General features: G+C 40.7%; 1 protein-coding gene across 1 annotated transcript in view; it reads left to right on the forward strand.

Annotated features, from left to right (window-relative positions):
- IMPG2 (interphotoreceptor matrix proteoglycan 2) overlaps nt 1–26,609 on the forward strand; it is a 1,485,782-nt gene that overhangs the window by 1,206,733 nt on the left and 252,440 nt on the right. The window contains exon 18 of the mRNA XM_044072040.1: nt 17,664–17,830. Within this exon, the coding sequence (XP_043927975.1) occupies nt 17,664–17,830 (167 nt within the window). The remainder of the gene's footprint in view (nt 1–17,663; nt 17,831–26,609) is intronic.

The following is a 26,609-nucleotide window of genomic DNA, read 5'->3' on the forward strand; positions in this document are numbered from 1 at the left end:
AGGATTGCCTTTCTGATGTCAGTCATGAAGTAATGAATACCTTCATTTGTTAAATACACCCCATCATGAATGTATAGTTCTGGAGGGGATGTAGTCATGGTCGGTTGCCTACATGTAAACCACTCTAATGCCATCATCAGTCCCCTTATGTATCCATTGGTCAACCTGCAAATTCTTTCAGATGCTTTTTGCTTCACAGCACACCTCCAGAAGAGTTGATGAATAATGCTGGACCATATTATCTGAGTTGCTGGCCACCATGAATGCAATCCAGCAATAATCTGCAGAATTTCCACCTTCAGTATGCATAATGGATGTGCTGCAATCTTTGCCTCCAATGCGCAGTACCAAAATACTGGGTGTTATGCCTTCATCACATTTTGCCCTAAGCAGAGGAATCAGGCCAACCCACTATGTCCTCTCCTGCTCACCCACTCAATGTTGACAGATTCCTGATGCAACCACAGGTCTACTCCCAATGTCTTCTTTGCTCTAACTGCTGTCCAATGCACATATGAATGTCCACATATATTGATGCACTTCTTTATAGGTTCTATACTTGTCAAAAGACATTAAAAGACTTGAGAAATAGCAGTAAATAGCCAGATTACACAGAAATCACAGAGATTCTGCAATATGTAATCTGTTAGTCCCAGAGAACCACACTAGACTAACACACGCTCACTCACACACACCCAACAAAGTGAAAGGCACTCAATGTACAATTGAAGGGCAGAGCAAATCCCACCTCTCCACTCATGCTACAATGGTACATGGGACCTAACAACAGCCCCATATGCAGTGGCATGCACACCTACTGCACCTACAAAGAATCGCCCTGGTGACACCTGGTGTCAATGTTGTGCAACCCTGTTGCTCTTTATTATAAGTCATACTACACAAACAGACAGTGAACCTGGGAAAGGGAAGAACAAAGCACACTTCTCCACTCATACTGTGATGCTACATGGGACTGAGCAACAGACCCATGTGTCATGGCATGCACACCCACTGCACCGAGACAAGAGGATACCTTGTGTCAGTACTGTGCAACTCTGCTGTTCTCCTTTACAGAGCATACTAAGCAGACAGACAAATAATGTACCAGGGAAAGTCAGAGAGAGCAGGACCCAATCTTGAATGCGGTTTCCTCCCCCCAGACAGCAGGACCCTGAACCTGCAGGCAGACCCCTCCCCAGACAGCAGGACCCTGGGCCTGGACACAGATCCCTCACCCTTAGACAGCAGGACCCTGAGCCTAGTTGCAAATGCCTCCTTCCTGACAGCAGGATCCTGATCCTAGACTTAGATGCCTCCCCCACAGACAGCAGGAATCTGAGCCTAGATGCAGATGCCTCCCTCCAGACAACAGGACCCTGAGCCTGGATGCAGATGCCATCTTCTAGACAGCCTGGATGCAGATGCCTCCCTATAGGCAGCCTGGATGCAGACACCTCTCCTCAGACAACAGGACCAAAGCCTGGACAACCATTGCATTGATGCAGAGTCTCTGAGTGGATACCTGATGTTAGTGCTGTGCATGTCTGCTGTTGTACCTTACTGATCACACAAGGAAGGAGACACACAAAAGCATTTCAGGGAATGTCAGATTGATAGAGCGCACATGGCCATTGGGCCAATGGAGGCAGCAGTCACATGTGGGACACAGGACATAAGGGATGTGTGGATCACTATGTGTATTGCATGCAGAAGTTGCACATCAAAACCTGTCTGTTGAAAATGTAAAAGAGATGCCACACACCTGCATTTCCCTTGCTGATGGTGAAGATATCATCCTATCAGCTGCATTGCTTGCTTTGGTCCATGTGGTCGACTGCCATACCTGAAAAAGTATGTGGTAACTGATGCTGCTATTATGTAGTTTTTCAGTAGAAAAGTACAATATATTTTCATCTGTGCTCAGTCACTCACAGTTGCTCTTGATTTAATTGAATCTGTGCTACTTGACAGCTGAAAGTCTGAGATTGTCTTTCTATGCTGTTGCAAGCGAATGTCCACTTTGCTGCTGAATAATGTAATTAAGTGTGTAATGATGGTTTTATTCAGTTTGGCTTCAGTTAGTATTATGACTTGCCTGCATTTGCATAACTGAGGTAGGATGCACAATTTACCAACGTACATCATGTATCCTTGTGATGGCTCTGTATGCTTACTTTGTAACAGACAGTCACTGCATCTGGCTTTCTGCATTCTAATTGCATAATACGGCCCCTGTTGCAATGGTGTGTTTATACTCCTCAGTGCAGGGATCCTTTCCAGATCAGAGATCTCTATAGATGTCAAGCTAGCATTTATGATGACAACAATTCACAGAAATCCATTTGTGTTTGTGGGTGAACATTTCCATAATGGGAATGAACATAAGAAATACAGTGACAATAACCACATCCCACAGAAACCAGAGCAGGTACATCCACCACTTCACTGCTCTTCTTCTTGTGGTATATTATTGTGCCCTCAACTGATCTGTGACATCAGCACCATTCATGTAGTTGTGAAGCAAAAAAGAGATGGGCAGGGTATCTGAATATGAGTGCTGTCATTCTGCCTTCTCCGCACAGTAGAGTTACGTTCTATCGGAATAGTGTTAGTTGACAGCAGAAAGACTGTATGATCGTCCTTCTATGTTGCAAGCAATGAGCCAATCTGCCCCTGAACAATGTCTCTTCTGTGGAGCTTCCTCATGGCCACATTATTGAGATCACATAACCATCCTGCATGACTGGTGCGCATGGTCCCACAACAGTACAGCCCATGCTGCAGTAACATATTAGCCAGGCCTGCAGACATGAAAAAGTGATCAGAGTACACACTGTGATATTTACCATACAAACCCTCTGTGAGATCCATGATTACACAGTGTGCAAGTCCGACCTCAGGTGCCCCTTCCTTCTTTTGTGTATGCAAGTTACTGACATAACTACTGTGGTATTTAGCCAGTACCCACACCTTGATACCATATTTTTGTGTATTGGCTGGCATGTATTGACAGGAGCTCAAGTGATTCCAAAATGCCACAATAGCCTCATCTACAGGCACCTCTCTATGGAGGTTATACTGGCTGTGGAAAGCCTCAATAAGTGCCTTCAACACAGACTATATATGGTGCAATTTATCATGGCCTGACTCACCCCTAGGGGAATTGGTGGTGTTATTCATAGGTTCATAGGTGTGTACTAGGCTAATGGCCCTGGGTCCTTGGCATAGTGCCACTCGACCTTAGTTCCCAGTGCTTCTGTCGCATAGAGCCACTGGTGTTATTCCCGGAGTGAATTTTCTGTTTCCCATCCACTCATCTAGATTTCTCTTGAAATGGGTCAGTGAGGTGCTCTGCTTGACATGTGTGGGAAGTCTGTTCCATAGCATGGCAGTCTCTGGGTTATGAACCTACCCCTCCAGCATGTTCTGTTAATTGTGGTAATGAGGTTGAGGTCTCTGGAGCGTGTTGTGTGGAGGGATTAGGATTTCTTTAGATGTAGCATTTCTAACAGAGCTGGGTTAGACATGGCTTTGTAAGTCAAGCAGAGATCGCCTCTAAGCAGGCAATATGAGACAGAGAATAGTTGGAGTTTTTTAAGTCTGTTCATGTAGGACAAGTGTTTAAGGCCTAGGATCCTCTTTGTGAGGTACTTTTGTGGCCTCTCCAGTTGTTGCAGGTGTCTAGTGAGGTACATGCCAAATGGGGGATCGTACTCGATGATTGGCCTAATGAGGGAAGAGTTGAGGGAGGCAATGACCTCTTTCTTCTTGGATGCAAAACCCTTAGTAATGAGATGTGCCAAATAGAAGGACTTTCTGACCACAGTGGCAATGTGGTGATCAAAAGAGAGGTTGCTGTCAACCTGTGTTCCCAGATCTCTTATAACATCTTCTGTGTTCAGTGGACTACCATCAATGTGGTAATTCATTGGAACCGGGTTTTTCCCAAAGGGGATGACGACACATTTTTTGGCATTCAGCTTAAGGCCATGGTTCTAACACCAGTCATTGGTCACAGTGAGATCATTCTGTAGGATGTCAACATCACTTGGGGAGTTAATAATAGCTCCCAACTTGCAATCATCTGCAAACTTTGTCAGCCAGATTCTTTTTGTGTTGGTCTGGACTTCAGAGAAGTAGATACCAAACAGAAGAGGACACAGGACTGAACCCTGTGGGACTCCACTCATGACTAATTGGCAGTCTGACTTGGAGTCAGCTACTTTCACACTGTGGGTTCTATCTGTGAGCCTGTTTGCAACCCACCTAGTGATATGGGGGTTGATGCCAAGCTTAGTGTGTTTTTCCATGATTCTTGAGTGGAGAATGGTATCAAAAGCCTTGGCCAGATCAAGGTAGGCTGTATGAACCACCTTGCTTTCATCCACAGCTCTGGTGACTGACTCAAAGAAGTCGACCAAGTTGAGCAGGCATGATCTACCCTTCACAAAACAAAACTGTGTGGGATCCAGAATTTGGAGATTCCCTATAGCCTTGTTTATTAGGTCCATGATGATGTGTTCCATAGCTTTGCATATCAGACCTGTCAGACTAATGGGACGATAGTTTCCAGAGTCTGTAGTTGCTCCTCCTTTGTGGAGAGGGATGCCTATAGCAGTGCACCATTCAGTAGGAACAAAGCCTGAGATGAGGCTGTGATTGAACAGGGCACACAGGTGAGGTGCCAGTCCACTCTGTAGTTCATGTAGAACACAGCCAAGGATATTATCAGGTCCCATAGAAGCTATATTCTTGGCCTTGGACAGTGTTGTTTTAACCTGTGCAGCAGTAATACTGGGTGCCTGGAAATTTACTGGTATTGTGATTGGTCCTTTGGGGGGGGGAGAGAGGGGTAAAGTTGGCTCTGAATCTGTTGGCCACTATATTGACAATATCTGTTGACTCAGTATAGGAGGTACCATTGTGCAGTAGCTCAGAGCAAATCTGGGTATTGCCATGGAGGTTCTTTACATAACTATAGAAGACCTTGTGGTTGTTTTTACTATCTGCTGCAATTCTGTTTTCATATCTAGCTTTAGAGGATTTGATGAGGGATCTCAACGTTTTGTTGAGGCTGATGAGTGAGTTTTTCCAGTCTGGGGACTTCACCTTATTCCACATCAGTTTCCTCCTTCTGTTGTAGAGTTTGTTTATGGCAGGGGATCAGCAGATTGGCTTCCTTTTTTTGGAGTAGAGCATCTTGGTTCTATTGGGTATGACGAGATCCATGCATTTGTGTACGTGTTTGTACAGTGTATTGGTGTATAATTAGGCGGTCATGCAACTATTCTCCTTTTGCATGGGTGCTGTAAAGTTAGCCACCTCTGTTCTTAGGAGCCCAAAGTTAGCTTTGGAGAACTTTTTCATGGTGGTTATCTTTATGAGGGGGGTGGGTGGGAAGGATGTGGATTTCCAAGGTGATTAGTTTGTGGTCGGATCTAACCAGGGAGGAGTTGACTATTGGTGTAGAGCAACGGTGGCCCATGTTAGTAATGTCCAGGTCAAGGATGTTGCTACTTCTAGTGGGGGTAAGAATGAGCTGGTCCAGGGCATTGGAATTAATGAATTCCAGGAAACATTGAGCAAGTGTACTGGTACATGAGCAGTTTTTCCAGTTAATGGAGGGGTAGTTAAAGTCACGCAGCGTGAGTGTGTTAGGTTGGACCCTAATATTCTCCAGGGTACTTAAGAACATGGAGTGAGTGTCTTAGGACATGGTTGGGGACCTATAACAGGCTACGACCTGAATCACTGTCTTACCCAATGTTAGCTGCACCTGAAGTATCTCTGATGTGTTATGTTGGGCTACCAGTCTGGAGGTGTGCACATCTTTTATGAAAATGGAAACACCACCACCTTTGGAGCTTTGGTTGAAGTTCTGGAGCCAAAAGGTGTGGAATGAGTTATAGCCTGGTAGTGCAGGGGTGCTTTCTGCGTCCTTGAACCAGGTCTCTGTTACAGCACAAATGCTGATGTTCTCCATTTTATGGAGTGCTTTGAGTGAGTGCATTTTGAGATTTATACACTAGCACTGAGCAGCATGACCCTCAGATTGCATTTGTTTGTAGCTGTTATGGTGGTAAGTTGGTCTTTGGAACACCGCCTAAAAAAGGCACTATAGGGGTGGCAAGAGCCTTGGCCAGTATCCAGAAGCCCAGGGTTGACAGATGCAGGCCATCTCTGGCAAAGCATCGAGGTCTGTCAATCATGCCATCCCTGGCAGACAGATATGACACCAGAAACTTAGCCAATTGTTGAAATCAATCATTTTCTGCTTGTTCTGGGGTATCATTCTGGGTGATGCTCAGGGCTAGGATCATACCCACCTGGGATACATAATCCAAGAGCTCCTCCATGTCTCTTTTCATGTAGTCCAGGGAGGTACATCTCAGGTCATTCACACCCACATGTAGAATGACAGAGTAATATTTGTACCTGTTGTTGAGGGACCTGAGTGCATGTGTTATATGGTGGATCCTGGCACCTTACAGGCAGTTGACTGTTACTTTCGCCTTATTCAACCTAGTGAGTGGGACATCAGTGTGCCTCACTATCGAGTCACCAATGACTAGTGTGTTGGGCATGCTGTTTTGCCTTAGGGGCTTTGGTTGAGTGGAACAGTGTTTAGGAGAGATATGTGTCTCATGATTAGTATTGTGTTGTGGTGGTTGAGTGGATTTCTGCCTTGGAGGTCTCTGACATTTAGGTAGATCTTTATCAAGAGCCTCCACGAAGGTGGGTGTGTGGTTTGCATTTTTATGTGAAGGCAGTGCTGGTGTGTGTTCTGGAGGGCTATGTGTTCCATGTGGTTTGGTGCAAGTGTTGATCTTCTCCTCTTGACCAACCATTCCGGTCTTGGTTGGAGAGTTCGTGACTTCCAATTTGGATATTCAAGTGCATCTTTTGCAAGTCTGAGTGTTGGGAGATAAGACGAGAGGGTTGTCAGTGTACCTGAGGCAGATGCTAAATTGCTTCAGGATGCCCAAGTTCACCAGGTTAACAGGAGGAAGCACAGGGAATTGACCTTTAGACATGCCTGGAGGGGTGGGCATTAATAATAAGTACTGGACCTGTTTCCTTGTAAAATGTTTAGTGCTGGTAGCACTTTTGTGTGCTACAATAATTGCTACAAGAAGTCTGGTATGTTAAAGTGCTAGACTAATAAGCTAGTAAAAGTGGAGGAGAGGAGAGAACTAGCAGATCTAAGGGAAAAATGAAGAGCAGATTTGTGGCACCTCTCAGAAGTTTACAAACAGTGCTGGCTGCAGCAAATCTGTATCTGGACTAGACTAGTTACAGGGAAGGTGGGAAACAAGCGCGAATGCAGACTTTTAAACCAGAAAGTTGAAGGAGATGGAAAAAAGTGCTTAAACGGCCAATAAACTACAATTTCTGGGCCAGAAACCACTCCTCTTGTGGTAGAAAAGCTACCTAGTGCATACCACTCCCACTGATAAGCTAGAAGGCTTCCCTCAATATAGAAAGGCTTGGGGGGCTCAGAAGCTTGCATACAGTCCTGGATACAGCAAATCTGTATCTGGACTAGACTAGTTACAGGAAAGGCAAGAAAAGCACAAACACGGGCTTTTAGACCAGAAAGTTGAAGGAGATGGAAAAATTGTCCAAACGGCCAATAGACTACAATTTCTGGGCCAGAAACTACTCCTTTTGTGGTAGATAGGTTACCTAGTGCTTATCACTCCCACTGACAAGCTAGAAGGGTTCCCTCCAACACAGAGAGGCGTGGGGGGCTCAGAAGCTTACAAACAGTCTTAGATACAGCAAATCTTTATCTGGACTAGATTAGTTATAGGAAAGGTGGGAAACAAGTGCAAATGCAGGCTCTTAAACCAGAAAGCTGAAGGAGAGGGAAAAAGTGCTCAAATGGCCTATAAACTACAATTTCTGGGCCAGAAACCACTCCTGTTGTGGTAGATAGGCTACTTAGTGCTTACCATTCCCACTGATAAGCTAGAAGGCTTCCCTCTAGCACAGAAATGCTTGGGGGGCTCAGAAGTGTGCACACAGTCCTGGATACAGCAAATCTGTATCTGGACTAGACTAGCTACAGCAAAGGTGGGAAACAAGTGCAAATGCGGGCTTTTAGACCAAGCAAAAATTAAGACAATGTAGAACTCTGAAAAGTTATAGTGCCAAGAAATATACTTATCAGCGATATATTTCCAAATTGTTTGAGAAGCACTCTTCCATCAGAACACAAGGAGATTCTAACAGTATATGCAGAAATTTACAAATAGGGACTATTTTTAAATCAGCAAGCCTTGAAACAATCAGATAACACAAAAGCTGTTAGACCAGTTTTATAAACTTTAACACCACCACAGGAATAGGGGGGATCCAGTTTCAGAGCAGATCAGAAATAGCAAACAATGTCAGCAAATATATAAAATAATTCAGTCAAGCAAAAATTAAGACAATGCAGAACTCTGCAAAGTTAAAGTGCCAAGAAATATACTTATCAGTGAAATATTTCCAGATTGTTTGAGAAGCACTCTTCAGTCAGAACACAAGGAGATTCTCTCTGTGTGTGTCTCTCTCTCTATATATTTAAAATGGATGTGAGTTCCAGTCGTTCCAGGTGCAGCTCACAGCCTGATCAAACAAATAACAATGTCCAAAAAGGCAAGTAGTTCTCAACAAACGACCAAATTGCAGTTCCACAATTTATTGAACACGATCACAAACACAATGAACCTCCGAGGGCAGCTCCACAAATGCTGAACACAATCTACCTAGGTTTCTTCCGTATAACACAGACTTCTTCAGAATAATGTGTTTCTCAGCTTAGCCACTTATATATGCATTGAAAACAATTAATATGCATCAATAAAACAATTGAACAAAACAATTTAACAATTGACAACTAAATAGAACTCAATCATACATTTCATTTTCCTTATCTTGTAGCTACACATAGAAATGTATTTAACAACCTACATAATTGAATATTAAATAATTACTACTGTAAGACCAACCAAATGAATATAAAATATAAATTGATATAAATGTTAAGATTAAAATATTGTTAAATAATTTGAACATAAATCATGTATGTATGTATATTGAGTTAAAATCATTATGTTCTTATAAAAATATATGAATGTATAAATTTAAAAACATGCTTGAATGTATATTTATATGAGTGTATGTCAGTATATTCAATTGTCTAATATAACCTTGATATATATAAAATTGATAAACCCTTATAATAAATTATATTTGTAATATATAAATAAATAAATAAATATAAAATGTATATATGTAAACATGTTATACGAATTTATATACAGTAATCAATGTTAGTGATTAATACAAAAATGTATATATAAAAAAATATATATATTAGCTTGTGCATACTCTGAATGCATCTGTATGATAAAAACATCTAAACAACTAAAAATATATATAAAAATGTTTGTATAAATATTGATGATGCTATATATACATGATTTAACGCCCCTTAATATTTATATTTTATATTCATTTGGTTGGTCTTACAGTAGTAATTATTTAATATTCAATTACGTAGGTTGTTAAATACATTTCTATGTGTAGCTACAAGATAAGGAAAATGAAATGTATGATTGAGTTTTATTTAGTTGTCAATTGTTAAATTGTTTTGTTCAATTGTTTTATTGATGCATATTAATTGTTTTCAATGCATATATAAGTGGCTAAGCTGAGAAACATTATTCTGAAGAAGTCTGTGTTATACGGACGAAACCTAGGTAGATCGTGTTCAGCATTTGTGGAGCTGCCCTCGGCGGTTCATTGTGTTTGTGACCGTGTTCAATAAATTGTGGAACTGCAATTTGGTCGTTTGTTGAGAACTACTTGCCTTTTTGGACATGGTTATTTGTTTGATCAGGCTGTGAGCTGCACCTGGGACGATTGGAACTCACATCCATTTTAAATTTGTGTCGTGTCTTTTGGTTCTCTCTCTCTCTCTATATATATATATATATATATATATATATATATATATAAAATAAATAAATATATGTATATATATATATATATATATGGTTCCACTTCATATCATCGAATTACCATTTCATCAAATTGCAAATCATCGAGACCAAATCGTCGAAAACTCATTTCATCGAATCTCAAATCATTGAAAACTATGAATTCAACTATTCGATGAAATGGTAATTCGATGATATGAAGTGGAACCATATATATATATATATATATATATATATATATATATATATATACACACACACATATATATATATATATATACACACACATATATATATATATATATAGATATAGACACACACACACACACACACACACACACACACACACACACACACACACACACACACACACACACACACTATATAAGCCCTGGTCTACTCAGACCTATGCCAGAGACCCATGCTAATGGTGGGAGAGGTGTATGTGCTCCTTTTGGCCAGTGTGTGACCACAATAAAGCCCAGCAGCCCTGAGTCAATAAGCTACTGGCCAGCTGGTGTCCAGTTGCCCAGCTTGGGTCACCTGGAATAGCTCTATTGATTGAAATCTGGACGTAACATCAATCAACCTGCCAAATATGAACTGAGAATTGCTACACTCACTGTAGGTTCACTGACAGGATGCAGCTTGGAAGAGGATGACATGATAGTACAGAGGAGGATGGACATTCTATGTATCTAAGAGACAAGATGGAAGGGCAGAGCAGCAATGTCACTTGGCTTGGGATCCAGAGTCTACTACTCAGATGGAGGACAGGCTAGAAATGGTGTTGGAACAGCTGTGAGAGAGAGGTTTCAGAAAACACTGGGGGATGTCATCATGATTAGTGACAGACTCATGGCAATCAGACTCCAGTTTAATGATAGGGCAATATTCATAATCTCAGCCTATGCCCCACAGCAGGGTTGTGATAGTGAGGCAAAGAGAGCATTCAGACAGCATTTGCAGAACCTACTAGATAAAGTAGGGCAACATGAATTGGTGTCGATGAAGGGTGACTTGAATGCACATATTGGGATAGACATAACAGGATATGAGGACTGCCTGGGTCCACATGGGTGGGGCAACAGGAATAAAGAAGGAGAGGCCATTCTAGACTTCTGTCTGACAAATGGCTTGCTAGTAGCCAACACATGGTTGAGAAAGAGAGAGAGAGTCACAAGATCAGATACAAGAGTGTCCAGCATGTAACTCAGGTAGACTTCCTCCTAGTAAGGAAAGGGGACTGGGGTAGAATCAATGACTGCAGAATCATCACCATTGAAACAGTCAGCCCACAGCATAAACCACTGGTCACCACAATCAGCTGTAAGCAGTGGACAGAGAAGGCTCTAAGGTCAACAGAGAACAGGCTGAAGACCTGGAAGATGACTGGAGAGAAAGTATATAATTCAAGGAATTACTCAGGGCTCTAGCACCCAAGAAAAGGGGAAATAGTTGGAGATGAAGAAGAATGGCATCACCTCAAAACAGCATATGTGAGGACTACAGAACAGCTATGTGGCCCAGCCAGATATGGAAATAAGGTACATAAAGAAAACTGGTGGTGGAATGTAGAAGTCTAGGAAGTCACCAAAAGAAAGGAGGAGTGCAGGAAAAAGTGGGAGATAGAGAAGACTGACCAGGCTAGGAAGAAATACTGATTAGCTAACAAAGAAGTCAAGAAAGGGGTTTCATTCACAAAGAACAGGGCATCAGAGGCACTCTGCCAGCCTTTGGAAAGTGACTCATTGGGTGGCACAAAGAAAGTATATTGGGTTATGAGGCAAAGACAGAAAGATAAAGAAGACAGTTAGACACACTTCATAAGGGATGCCAGCAACAACCTGCTCACCAGTCCACAGGACATCAAAGGCAGATGGAAGGAGTACTACTGGCAGCTTCTAAATGAAGAAAACCCCACAGCAGCAGTACTGCCCCAGACACAGCCTGTGATGAGAGAAGAAGAGAAGCCTACCCCAGAAGAAGTAAGAATAGCTCTAAGGAAAATGAAGTCAGAGAAAGCAGCAGGCTCAGATGAGGTCACAACAGATATGATAAAGATCTAGGAGAGATAAGTGAGAACTGGCTCTTGAGGGTACTCATAGCAGTGTAGAGAGAAAGGTGTATTACAGATGACTGGAGAATAAGCATTCTTGTGCTACTGTACAAGAACAAAGGGGACATCCACAATTGTGGGCAGTACAGAGGCATCAAACTCCTGTCACATTGCATGAAAGTTCTGGAGAGGGTGATTGATAAATGGATACACAGAGTAGTAGAAAGTAACATGGGAGATGAGCAGTTTGAATTCAGATCACGATGTGGCAGAACTGATCTGATGTTTGCAGTGAGAAGGATAGTTGAGAAGATGCTAGAGATGAGGAAAGAGTCCAACTGGGCATTCCTAGACAAGATCCCATGAAAACTGATTTGGGCAGTACTGCAGTGGTTTGAAATCCCAGAAACATTGGTAGAATTAGTGCAGGTTATGGACAAGGACCCAGTGGCTCAAGTTCAAACAGTGTTTGGTCTCACAGATGGGTTCCCAGTAGGAGGGTTGTGCACCAGGGTTCAGCTCTGAGCCCACTGCTGTTAATAGTGGTGATGGAATACATTAGCAAACAGGGCAGAGGGGACAGATCAACAAAGTTGCTGTATGCAGACAATATGGCATTACAGACAGACTCTGAGCAAGAACTTCAGCAAAGGATATGGGAATGAAATGCAAATCTGAAGGTACATGGGATGAAACTAAGCACAGATAAGAGAGTGGTAATGACAACAAATTGGGGAAATCAGAAGAAGCTGAAAACTGAGATGGAAGGGAAGATAGCGGAACAGATTAGTAGCTTCAAGTATTTGTGAGGGGTAGTTGAGAAGGGAAACCTGAATGAATAGGTCAAAGCTACAATCTGAGAGGCTGCAGCTAACTGACATGGAGTCTGAGGTGTAGTGAATGACAGAAGAATGCCAAAGAAGCTGAAAAGTAAGGTATACAAGACAGTGGTGCAACCAGTAGTACTGCATGGCACAAAAAATTGGGCAGCAAAGGCAGAGCAGATGAGGAAGCTAGAGGTAATGGAAATGAAGTACGTGAGAAGGGTGGTAGGATGTACACTGGTGGACAGATGAAGAAATGAGGACATAACAGCAGAAGCCAAATTAACTCCAATTGCAGAAAAGATCAGATAGAACAGATTATGGTATTTCAGACTTACGTGCAGAAAAGAAATAGACTATCTGGTGAAGAAGATTTGGGACAGACAGGAAGAAAGTAAGAGGAAATGAGAGCATACAGCAAAGAGGCGGATGGATTGTGTGTGAAAAGACCTGCAACAGTCAGGCATGTGTCGAAGAAGGTAGGAGTGTGGCATTGAATCGAAAGAGAGATGGCGACAGTTAACATGACACCCTAGCCCCATGTAGAAAGTAGGAAAAAGGGTGTTGTAGATGAAGATACACACACACACACACACACACACACACACACACACACACACACACACTGTATGTATATACACACATACACACACACACACACACACACACACACACACACACACACACATACACACACACACACACACACACACACACACACACACACACACACACATGCATAAATATAAACACATGTATATATGTATAAACATATAAATCAACATGTATAACAGCATACCCTGATATTGCTAACAATATTTCTTTCATACATTCAGCACTAGGAATACTAACTCAGCAAGAGGTCAGGAATTCTGAATGTGTCAGCAGTAACCTCTTGGGTAGTCAGCTGAAAAAAAAAAGATCGTTAGCAATTCTGTAGCTGCCATTTAGTACCTTTGTCAGAGTATAAGCTATTCACTCCAACTGTGTGAAGCAGAGCAATTACAAAACCATTATAATAATGCAAACTCAATCTCTGGGAATTCAAACTCAGGCAGAAGGTTGAAAACTGGAAAGGAGGTCATTGTATGGTTGCCATGGTGACCAAAAATGTAAAAAAGTTTTTCTGCAACTTACATGCCACAATATGTCTTACTGATATCCTCAACTCAGCAGAAAAAAAAAAAAAGATTTGACTTCTGTCATTGTGATCATAAACTTGTTTCTAGATTTATATCACCTGTAATAATATATATTTCAAAAGAAAAAAGGGCCACATAATCAGGAAATTTTGTTCCTTTTTCCATTCTAGTCATTCACACAATGCACCAACACTACCTAGCAGGCTACCTAGACAGACAAAGACCAGAGATACATGCTAAATGACTCTGTTTATTGTTTAATCAACTGCACTGAGACAGTCTCCCCCAGGGGTATCCAACGACAGTGCTGTACATCTCTGGTATTCTCCATTATGGGTCACACCATGCAGATAGACAGAGAGAGAGAGACAATGTACCTGTGAAGAGCAGAGGAAAGCTCACTTCTCCACTTGTGCTGTGATGGCACATGGGATGGAGTGACTGCCCCACTTGCCATGACATGCACACCCACTGCATCGAGACATAGACTCCCAAGGGATACCTGGTGCTGGTGCTGTGCATCTCTGCTGTTCTCTGTTACAAGTCACACCATACAGACAGACATACAGACAATGTACCAGGGAAGGGTAGAGACAGCAGGACCCTGAGACTGGAGGCAGATACCTCTCCCAAACATTAGGACCCTGAGCCTGGATAAAGACACCTCCTCCCAGACAGCAGGACCTGTCACTGGACACAGCTGCCTCCTCCCAGACAGCAGGACCTGTGACTGGACACAGATGCCTCTGCATAGACGACAACAACATCTGCACTTAGACACAGATGTCTCTCCCCAGACAGCTGGACCTGAGCTTGGATGCAGATACCTCCCTCCCAGACAGCATGACCTGAGCCTGGATGCAGACACCTCCTCCCCAGCAACAGGACCTGCGTCTGGAAACAGACACCTTCCTCCTATCATTAGGACCTGTGGACATTCCAACTGTTGTATATGACTAGTCAGGTACATACTGAAGGGGACAGTGTACTCAAAGATGTGTCTGATAAGGGCATGAGTAGAGATGTAATATAACTTCTTTGGTGGACCAGGATGCCATACCCTTACTTATAAGTTGGGAAATATAGAAAAATGTTCTTACTAGTTTGGCAAAGTGTTGGTCAAAGGCCAGATTATTGTCTACATTTATTTATTGATTTATTTATTTCCAGTTTGATGACCAGGGAAGTCCACTGGTACCAAGGAGACCGCTTTCAGTAGAGGCCCGGGGAGAAAAGCTCCAACAATACAAAATACAGTGGGATACAGAATACAATACAAAATACAGTAGGATACATATTCAAGTAACTACCCAGAATATAAATACACAGCAAATGCAAAGTAGAAATACAAAATATATGCCGTTTAAAGAAAACTATTTACAATATTGGTCTAAAAACTGTTGTAGTTATCAAATTGAGGACATTAGTAAGTTTGGAGTTATATTTATAATAGCATATTGGAACAAACAAGATTTTCTAGATATGGGAGGTTGCAATGTAGAAAAATATAGAGTACTGACAAGAGTTATTATTCCTTTTGTAGAGAAGGTTAGTATAGAGCTTAGGTGTTGAAGGGTTAGAAGGGGGAGTGAGCTAGGTTCTAAGATCCCTAATTACCAGGTTAGCACTTAGGGGTGTCTTAGCAATGGAGTATTTTGTATTGGTAGATGTTTTCCCAAAAGGTACTATAATGCACTTCTTTGCATTAAGTTTTAATCTCTAGCTTTGGCACCAGTCATTTGTCTATTTTAACCCCTGGATGTTAGTGTCAAAGGGCGAATTTATGATAGATCCCAGTTTGCAGTTGTGTGCGAACTTGGTGAGCTAGAAACCACTGACATTAACATTGACTTCCAAGAAGTAGATGCTAAACAGGAATGGACCCAGCATGAACCCTGTGGCACTCCACCGGTGATCTGCCTCTTGGTGGAGGTGGGCTCATCAATCATGACTTCTTGGGTCTTATCTGTGAGACAGCTGGCAATCCAACAAGTTGTGTAGGGATTTAGCCTAGTTTGGTGAGTTTGCCCACAATACCTGAGTGGGTATTGTGTTGAATGCCTTAGCCATATCTAGGTAGATGGTATGGACTGTTTTCCTTTCATCCATTGCCTTGGTTACCTTCTCAAACAAGTCTACCAGGTTAAGTAGGCATGACCTTCCTTTGACAAAATCAAACTGGGATGGGTCCAGTGTTTATAGGTTGCCAATATCTTTGTTGATCATTTCCATGATATTTAGTACAATGACTTTGCATATTAGACTAATCCGACTAATGGTTTAGAGTTTCTGGGGTCAGCTGATGGTTCACCCTTGTGAGGGGGGATAGCCATTGCCATCCTTCATTTGCTTTGTATGTAACCTATTTTGAGGCTGTAGTTGAAAAGTGACTGAAGTGATCCTTATAGGTGATATTACAGGCTATTTAGGAGGCAACCCGGGATATTGTTAGGCCTCAATGATGCTATGATTTTAGCCTTAATGAGTGCTGCTATGACTTGCTCCCTGCTGATAATTTGGGGGGGGTTATCCTGGTAGGGATTTCACAATGGGTAGTGGGGGCAGTGGGGTTAAAGCATGAGATGAATTTGTTGGTCAGCAGATTCACTATGACACTCTGCTCAGTGAAGCTGGTATCATTGACTACCAGTTCTGCATAGTGTTACATGTTACCTTTGAGGTTTCAGACATAGCTGTAGAAGTTTAAGAAAGCTTAGCAAGTAAAAGTTATGTATCATATGATTGCTATTTCTTAAGTCTGTATAAACTGTAATGGTGTCAGAATATGTCTACATGACTGCCTCTTCCATTTGGCTGTTCCTTACATCCATAATAATTGTTTTTAAAATTGCGCACAACATTGTGTCAATACATACTTTATGGTATGACAGGCAACACATGTTGAATACTTGTACAAATAAGATCAGAAAAGGAAAAAAAGAGTGCTCTTAATTAGAAAGAATATTTTTGAGGCACGTTTGCTCCCTGAAGCTGGCCATAAGCTGTTCTCAGGGTCTCTTCTTGTTCACAGGGTCTAGTGAACCCAACATGGCCACCCTTGAAGTAACTCCATCCCTAGTTCAGAGCTGGTAAGGAGCTCAAGGCTTCTTAGGGCATAATGTTGCCAAGCAGTGTCTTTACTCCTAAAGAACCTGCCCAAACATGCACTTGTACCATTCAAAAGAAGTGCAGTGTCTTCTCATTCTCTGCCCTTGTTGTCTGGAATGGTCCATGTCCAGCAATAATTAAAATGAAGAGACTAAACATCTTGACAGAAACCTCTGAGTGCAAATTAAAAGGTAAGGTCTCTTACATCTTTACAATTCTTAAGTCCTTCTGCTAGTACGTTCTGTTCAAAAATGATATATTTGGTGTTTTACTATAGGTGTTATTATGTAATAAAATGCTGTGTATACTGTGTTGTTAATTCTCTTATTATGTATTTATAGGTACCAGATGACATCTGTATGACATCTGTCTAGTATACTGACCTTGTTTTTAATGCATTAAATAATGAATGCGTAATAACATTCTCTTGAGTAAAATGTATATTCTTACTTTGCTAAACTGTGCACACAGTTAAATCACTAGAGCATAAAGTTATCATGCTGTATATGTCCTTGGTAAATTCACTAATGTCTTTGCACAGGTGTCGTGTAGGGGAAAACTGGTGGTACCGAGGAGAGCATTGTGAAGAATATGTCTCAGAGCCACTTGTAGTGGGCATTGCAGTAGCCTCAGTAGCAGGATTCCTTCTTGTAGCCTCTATAGTCATATTTTTACTGGCCAGGACTCTACGAAGCCACCACACAAAGAGTGACACAGAAGAATCCCTAGGGTAAGTAACCCACTGGCATTTACTTTATGACAAACCTAAGGCATGGTGCTTAACTTATGAATATGATTATTCAAAGATGACTTGATTTGTATGGTATAAGCTTTTATTCACCTGCTGTCAAATGCAAACTATATTTTCAACTTCAGTATCCAAAATGTCTCATTGTGTAACTTGAGTATCAGACAATTTCTTTCTTTCTTTCTTTCTTTCTTTCTTTCTTTCTTTCTTTCTTTCTTTCTTTCTTTCTTTCTTTTTCTCTTTCGTAGGAAAGAATGCATATCCTACTGGACCATTTTCATGCTCCATCCAGGGGAAAACGATCTTCAATTCCATCAAAAAGAATACACAGCAGTCGCAGTATAACATTATCACTGCCAGACAGAATATACATTTTTAAACAATGTTTGCACACACAGTAGTCACAGTATATCTGTAACATTGTCAGAATATGGGTCTAGGACACATGCTTGACTAGCATATGTCCGAATCACAAAACATCGAACACACATACACTAAAGCGCTTAACATTGAAAAGTGCTTCCATGTATGTGTAGTTCAAAAAAAAAAATCTACGTTTCTGCAGGGGAGCTTTGCCCCCTTGCACCCACCACACCCCCCTACTTTATTATTCTCACTCCGAGATCGCACTACAGTGGGGAAAAGGGAATTTTTCCTTACCCGCACTGTAGTCCGATCTACGAAACAGGCACACATACACGAAAGTGCTTGTCAATGTTAAGCCCTTTCGTGTATGTGTGTTTGATGTTTTGTGATTCAGACATATGCTAGTCGAGCATGTGTCCAGATCCCCAGAATATATACATTTTAAACAGTTACAGTTAAAAAGTAATTAATCAATTATTCAATCAATTATTCAATAAATCTAGAAATTTATATATATTAAACCTCCATATACATCTTGTATTTATATATTTATTCATCTATTTATTTATTCATTTATTTATTTATTTAACAATACTAAATTATAAGAATGAATTTTTAGCTTATTTAAGTTTTATATTGTTAGTATATATGATGTTGATATATTTAATATGTATTTATTCTAAAATTTTTATACATATAAATTATTTATATTTGAAGGTATTCATACATATATATTTCCAACGTTTATATTTTCAACTTTTATATATATATTATACAGCTGAATCTAGGTAAATAGATGAAAATGTTTTTCATTAGGCAACTTAAAGCATATATACATAACATTGGTTTTGATATAGTTTTTATACACTTCATGTATTTATTTTATTTTATTTTCATATAAATATATCACCTATGTTTGAAGGTATTCACTATATATATATGTATATAATTCAATCTTTATATACACAATACAAAGTTGAATTTAAGTGAATAGATAAATATGCCTTTTAGTTGGCAGTTTAAGGTTAAGAGATTAATAGGGTCTCTATGTTTAATATATATGGCTTTACAGTTTTTTGTCATTCTCTTTTTATTGTTTAACACAAAGATTTTGTCATGTCCCTTTTAAGAATGTTTTTAAAAATTTCTAGATTTATTGAATAATTGATTGAATAATTGATTAATTACTTTTTAAGTTGGATATAAAAGTGATGGGATCACCATCATTAAGTAGATCTGATGAAGCGTACTTCGGTACGTGAAAGCGCTTATCTGTTCATTTCTACAATTAAAGAGTGATATTTTATATCTTTGGTGGTGAGTCTTGCAGTGTTTTACTTCATTTCATCGCATTGTCTGACTGCTAAACTCTTTGGGGACCTATTGGAGATTTGTACTACAGGACACAGTTACAGTTATATACTACATATAGAACTTACACTGAAATGGGGGAATTGTGGGTGGGTTTATGTAGTTTTACTGTTAAGGAAGTACTTATGTTTAGTTTGTTTGAATTAGAAGAACTTCAGTTCTGAGTGAAATTTAGGAAAGGGTCTAATAGGTTATATATGTGGAAGGATGGTAACCCAGATTTCTGGGGCAGGAATGGAGAAGGCATGTTCAGTGGTGTCAGTGGTGGGCAGTTTTGAATGAGGGATCTGAAGGGTGGAGGAGTGTTCTGGGAGGGATCTATGATTGAAGGGGTGGTTTTGTCATGTGGTCTGCCTACTGAGAAGGGTAATGAGTAAAGGCTAGTTAGTTTGAGTTACAGTCTCATTTGACTGTAGACACTACATTTATAGGGATTGCAGTCATTCCCAAAAGCTTAACATAGGTGCCAAAATACACATTCACTGTTGTTTCTGGTGTTTTAATAACAAAATTAGTTGATTTGTACTCAGTTCCTTTTTTCCTTAACTGAAGTTAATTTTCTTTGGTGCCAGATAGCTAAGGCATTTATTGCATTAGCATGTAATGAGCAGACATTCTGAAATACAATATTCCTTTACTGTTAATGAGCACTGTAAATGATTTTAATGTGGACGCTAATTGAAATAATAACATTGAAATAATAATGAAGTATTACTAGTCTAAGCTGCCTATCAGGTATCCCTAGTTTATTTAGTTAAAATATTTAATCTTGAGAACACATAAAGAAAAATATCATTTTCCCCTGAGTGTGACCTGGTAAGGTTGGAAGCAAAGAAGATTTAAATGAGTAACAGCAATATGGTTTTCATGCTAGAAATGTAAAGCATCCATATCTTGAACATGATGCTATTATACAATGAAGGAATGTTCTACTTTGTTGGCAATATGCAGTGCATTCAAATGAGAGCACAGGCAAGCTGCAAATGTAACTATGAGATATTGAGATTATTAGCAGGATTGCAGACAAGTGCTACTTTTAAGTCTAATAGCTCAATAAGAAAATAAATAAATACATTAATTATTAATTGATTAATTAATTACAGTAGCATTTACTATCACAAAGTTGCAAAGTGACCCATGCTCATCTCTGTTAAATAGTGTACATTTTGTGATTGCCACAGATCTTTTTAAGACAGAAGCTTCAATCATACAACCTAGACAAAATGCTTCTCACTTTGGACTGATCTACTGAAACAACAAAATGAATCATGACTGACACTTATGATATGCACATTAGAAATAACACAGACATTTATGTTGTTCGCATTTATGAATGAGATAATAATCCTTTCATTTATTATCTGTATGTTTGTGCTCATAAGAAGGCATAATCTGTCATTGGAAGCAATAAGTGCAAGAGAGGATGCAATACCAGTCCCTAGCAGAGCACATCCGCTTACACATTCACAGTATAATATCAGCAGTCAGCCTGTAGCATGCCTCTGGGATATAGGGCAAACATGGAGACCTGGAGGAAACCCATATGAATATAGGGACAACATGGAAACTCATCACAGAAGATACCTTACCTCAGAACTCAGCTTGGGGTATATGCATGCAACTGAATTAGTGTTCCAAACATATTGAGGCAGCAGTGATAATTTAACTCTGAAATGTTAAAGTCAGCATGTCACCTCAGAACAGCATTACCCTGCAGAAATATATTCAGCATGCCATCCCCAAAATAGCATTACCCTGGAGCAGTGAAATCAGTTTGCTACCCCCAGGACAGCATTGTCCTGCAGTGTTGTAGTCAGCATGCCTCCCCCAGAACAGCATTACCATGTAGCTGTGTAGTAAGCACACCACCCAGAACAACAACATTACCATGAAGCAGTGTAGTCAGTATGCCACTCCCAGAACAGTATTACCCTGCAGTATGCAGTAAGCATGCCACCCACAGAACAGCATTACCCTGCAGTGTTGTAGTCAGCATGCCTCCCCCAGAACAGCATTATCATGTAGCTGTGTAGTAAGCATGCCACCCAGAACAACAGCATTACCATGAAGCAGTGTAGTCAGTATGCCACTCCTAGAACAGTATTACCCTGCAGTATGCAGTAAGCATGCCACTCACAGAACAGCATTACCCTGCAGTGTTGTAGTCAGCATGCCTCCCCCAGAACAGCATTATCATGTAGCTGCGTAGTAAGCATGCCACCCAGAACAACAGCATTACCATGAAGCAGTGTAGTCAGTATGCCACTCCCAGAACAGTATTACCCTGCAGTATGCAGTAAGCATGCCACCCACAGAACAGCATTACCCTGCAGTGTTGTAGTCAGCATGCCTCCCCCAGAACAGCATTACCATGAAGCAGTGTAGTCAGTATGCCACTCCCAGAACAGTATTACCCTGCAGTATGCAGTAAGCATGCCACCCACAGAACAGCATTACCCTGCTGAGGTGTAGTCCATATGCCACCCTCTGAACAGCATTACCATGCAGCTGTGTAGACAGCATCTCAGCCCCAGAACATCATTACCTTCCAGGTGTGTAGTAAGCATGCTACCCCAGAACAGCATGACCGTGTAGTAGTGTAGTCAGCATGCCAACCCCAGAACAGCATTACACTGCAGTAATGTAGTCAGCATGCCACACCTAGAACAGCATTACCCTGCAGAGGTGTAATCAGCATGCCACCCCTAGAACAGCATTACCCTGCAGCAGTGTGGTCAGCTTGCCACCCCCAGAACAACATTACTTTGCTGCAAAGATGTCAGCATGCCACACCCAGAACAGCATTACTGCAGCAGTATAGTGAGCATGCCACACCCAGAACAGCGTTACCCTGCAGCAGTATAGTGAGTATGCCACTCCCAGAACAGCATTATCCTGCAGCAGTGTAGTAAGCCTGTCATTCCCAGAGCAGCATTACCCTGCAGAGGTGTAGTCACCATGTGACCCCCAAAACAACATTACCTTGCACTGGTGTAGTCAGCATGCAATCCCAGAACAGCATTACCCTGCGACAGTGTAGTCAGAATGTTACTCCCAAAACAGTATTACCCTGTGGAGGAGTAGTCAACATGCAACCCCCAAAATGGCATTACTCTACAGAGATGTAGCCAGCATGCCACCAACAGAACAGTATTATCCTGCAGCAATGTAGTCAGCATGCCACCCCCAAAATATTACCCTGCTGCAAAGAAGTCAGCATGCCACCCCCAGAGCAGCATTACCCTGCCCAAGTTGCCCTTCTGTACCTGCAAAATGGCATCTTTTATTAGGACTGATAAAGGAATTTATTTATTTTCCATTTGTTTACCAGGGATGTGCGACTGGGCCAGAGATCCGTTTTCAGTGGAGGCCTGGAGGAAAAAAGTTCCTTTATAAAAAACATTACATGCAAATTCCTGCAGTACAAAATTTATGTCTAATTAGTACAGTCAATCTAAGTACAAATACTTTTAGAAGACAGAAAGGAAAATTATGATGCAAAATATTGTGTCTCCTGACAATTCAGTGTAAGTGGGACCCACACATGCCCAAATTAGCAAGAAACACATTAGGCAACTATACTTCAGGCATACAATTTTTATTTCTGCTCATTTTGACAAAGTGTATTAATAACTTCCATTTACCAGATCAGTTGAGCAGTCAGGAAGGATTCTGCAGCATTCAGGATATTTTCTGAAGTACAAAGTGAATGTTCATATATGCGGACAATGGAGACATACATTTCTCATCCTCCCTTTGTGGTAGGATCTACTTGTTCTTTTTCAGCTGCTTGTGCTTAGTACTAGAAATTGCCTGTGAAGGTGGTACATTTCTTCTGATGTGAAGGCACATTGTGCCGTCACATTGAGGAAAGGTACTGAATTACCATTTTGTAGTCCTGATAACCTCTTCTGATTCATTTGCCAAATCAGTGCCTATACTATGTCCTGATATGATGCAAGCACTGAAGGAATTAGAAGAGCAGCACCACACATTTCCTTTTATGAAGGCGTAATAGAAAGACCTTTAAAGCAGCACTATTTGTCATTTATTTATTTGTTCATTCATTCATAAGTGGGGCCATCTGTGGACATTTTCCAGCCATGATCCAAGCCACAGGCAGCCCAGTAATAACAAACATTACAATAGAAGGATGTATAACTTAAGGTATGAATATAGCAGTGATACATAATATTTACATTATAAATATAATAACATTTTGTAACACGTGACTGAACAAATTATAGGAAAGAAAAATAGTGAAAATGTGTCAGGAGTCAGTGAGGATGAAAGCCGAGTAGAAAGGAAGAGGCTAAATTGTGAAAGGAAAACAGTTAATCTGAGCACGTATGAACACAGTTGGATTAAGGTCATCCTACTTAGTTTTAAGGTCTATGACATCTTGTAAGTTCATTACTTATACAATATTCTGTTTATGAATGACACTTGAAATGAAAATTAAGAGCATGTATTCTGCTATTACACAAAAGAGGAACTTAGAGATGTGATGAAACAAATTAAAATACTGAGAGTGGAGGAACAGTATTATCATGAGTATGACATCAGCATCTGGAGAACTGCATTATCAAAATATTCAGTGCCAGATTATCTAGCAACATCTTTCCATAGGTCATTTACTAGACTTGTAGCCCAGGAGACCACTGAGTAGCCTAGCCTAATTGTCCTGGAGCTGTCCATTTAAGTCACATGCTTAGAGTCGCACTGTAGGCAAATGAAGGCTGAGAGAATCAAACCCTGAGAATACAGGAAGCACCTGTGGACAGCTCATAGCCTTAATCATCTTTGCTTACTGCCAAACTGTGGAGTTGTATTGCACTGTATTAAGAAGAAAATTGTGCACACTTGAAATGCATGTCTGGAAAAATAAACAGTGCTGCATTCCCCAGATCCACGTATTAGGTAAGAATTATAGAAAGTCCACCTTTGTCTCCTACTTACATGTATGATAATTGTAAAATCATTATTTTCACAACTGTCATGAACAGTAACTGGTAGTTTACTTGACAATGCAGATTTAGAATAAAGATTCACAACACTGGAAAGAGACAACAATTCTCAGGAAGTTACTTGGGAGCAAAGGATCTTGGTGAACAGTGTTTTTTTAAAGTGCATATCCTTAAAATAACTTGATTGCATTCATAATTGCCAAATTCAGAGGAGAATATAGGGTTGTTTGGCTTTAATTGGACAGCTGTTACATTTATTTAGATTTAACATGGAGAAATGCACTGTTGAAGCAGAAATCGTTTTTCTGAAATATGCTCTTGTTATTCTTAGTCACTAGAAAATAGCATATTTGTCTTTACAAAGAAATCACTGATGTGAGTCTTTCTAAATAAATTAATTTCAGTCTTGTCAATTTGGGATAAATTACATTTATTACAAAAATGTCATACTTCTATTAGCAGCTAAAAGGCAGTAATGCCTGATTGGTAGCAGCGGAGATGGGGTTATGTTAAAAAAAAAAAAAATAAATAGCAAATTTGATTTCTCAGGAAGAAAGTCCTGCCACATAAAAATACATTCAGAAATATCCTTTTTGTGTTGTGAAATAGGCTTATAGTTTTGAACCCCCTTAATAAAATGGACTACTTTTCTTTTCTGCAGAACACCACAACAGAATATGTTTTTTTTTTCTGTCCAGGGGACTTGGCGCAGTGACTCCTCTTCCTATATGCAGTCAAACCATTCACCCTTCCATTGGTGCAGGAGGCCTCCAGCCCATTCATTCTCTGATGGCAGCAAAAGTAAGGTGTTAGGGATCAGGCCAATGTATAGATAATGCTGAATATCCAAAACCCACCCCTGCATTTGTTTTACAAGCTCTGCTATAGCTGAAACAAAGAGTGCATGCATTCATGCATTCAAGAGAAACTTCACATTTAACCAGTAATATTGCTTGCAGTGTGGGGCCTGTGTAGCTGTTAATGCTGTAACAAGTGACAATACAATGAGTCGAGCTGCCTCCTGTCTCCCAGGATGGGTAAGCTAGCATTGACTACTCACTCCCACCCTCTCCAGCCTGGTACCTCTACAGCCCATACCACTAATCAAACACAGGTTTTTCTAGTGTACAGTTAGGACTTTATCCCTCTGTGTCATGAGCTGGGTCAGAATAAAAGTGCGATATACTGCAGTTTACTCATTCGTAGCCAATGCTTGGTCACATGGGCTGTGCCGTTATGATGAAAGCACACTAAGTTGGTGTACTCCATTGGGGGAGGAGTTAGGTGGAGACGCACATGTGAGCGAGTGCACAAGTGTCTGTGTGTGTGTGTGTGTGTGTGTGTGTGTGTGTGTGTGTGTGTGTGTGTGTGTGTGTGTGTGAGGTGAATGTGTTTGTGGTGGGACACTCCCCGACACTAACATGCAGCTTATGTAACATTGATGGGTCGGGGGGAGTTACTAGACACCAGGGATAACATTTACTTCTCATGCCTTAATGGAATTTAAACTTAACAGGGACTGGGGGGGATCTACTAGACACCAGTGATACTTATCAATAATATGTGGGTCAGGGGGCCACTAGACACCAAAGATACTTACTTAATAATACTTGGGATGGGGAAAACCATTAGACACCAGGGATACTTATTTAATACATGTGTCAGGAGGAACCATTAACCACCAAGGGTAACTCTGAATGTACAGAAGGATATGATGTCAGAAATCTAACATCCGGCATTTATGAATAATGAAAATCAGCCGTGATTTTCAAGGCAGGAAAATGAGACAGGGGTGTCATTCAGACAACTCAGGGACAGGGTGCATGTTTGTGTGAGAGTGTGTGTGTGCATCTCTGTGTATACATTTGAATGTGTGTATCATTTATATGTGAGTGAATGGGGGGGAGGGTGTTCTTCTGCTTTCATGATGTAGCTGCCAACACTATTAATTACTGCAAGAAGTTCTGATCTGTACTCCACGATAGTTATCTGTAATTCAGAGACATGCAAATTAGCCCATAATGAGATGTTTTAT

This window comes from Protopterus annectens, chromosome 5.part0, assembly GCF_019279795.1.
Source record: "Protopterus annectens isolate FY-2018-M chromosome 5.part0, PAN1.0, whole genome shotgun sequence".
NCBI classification, from domain to species: Eukaryota; Metazoa; Chordata; order Ceratodontiformes; family Protopteridae; genus Protopterus; species Protopterus annectens.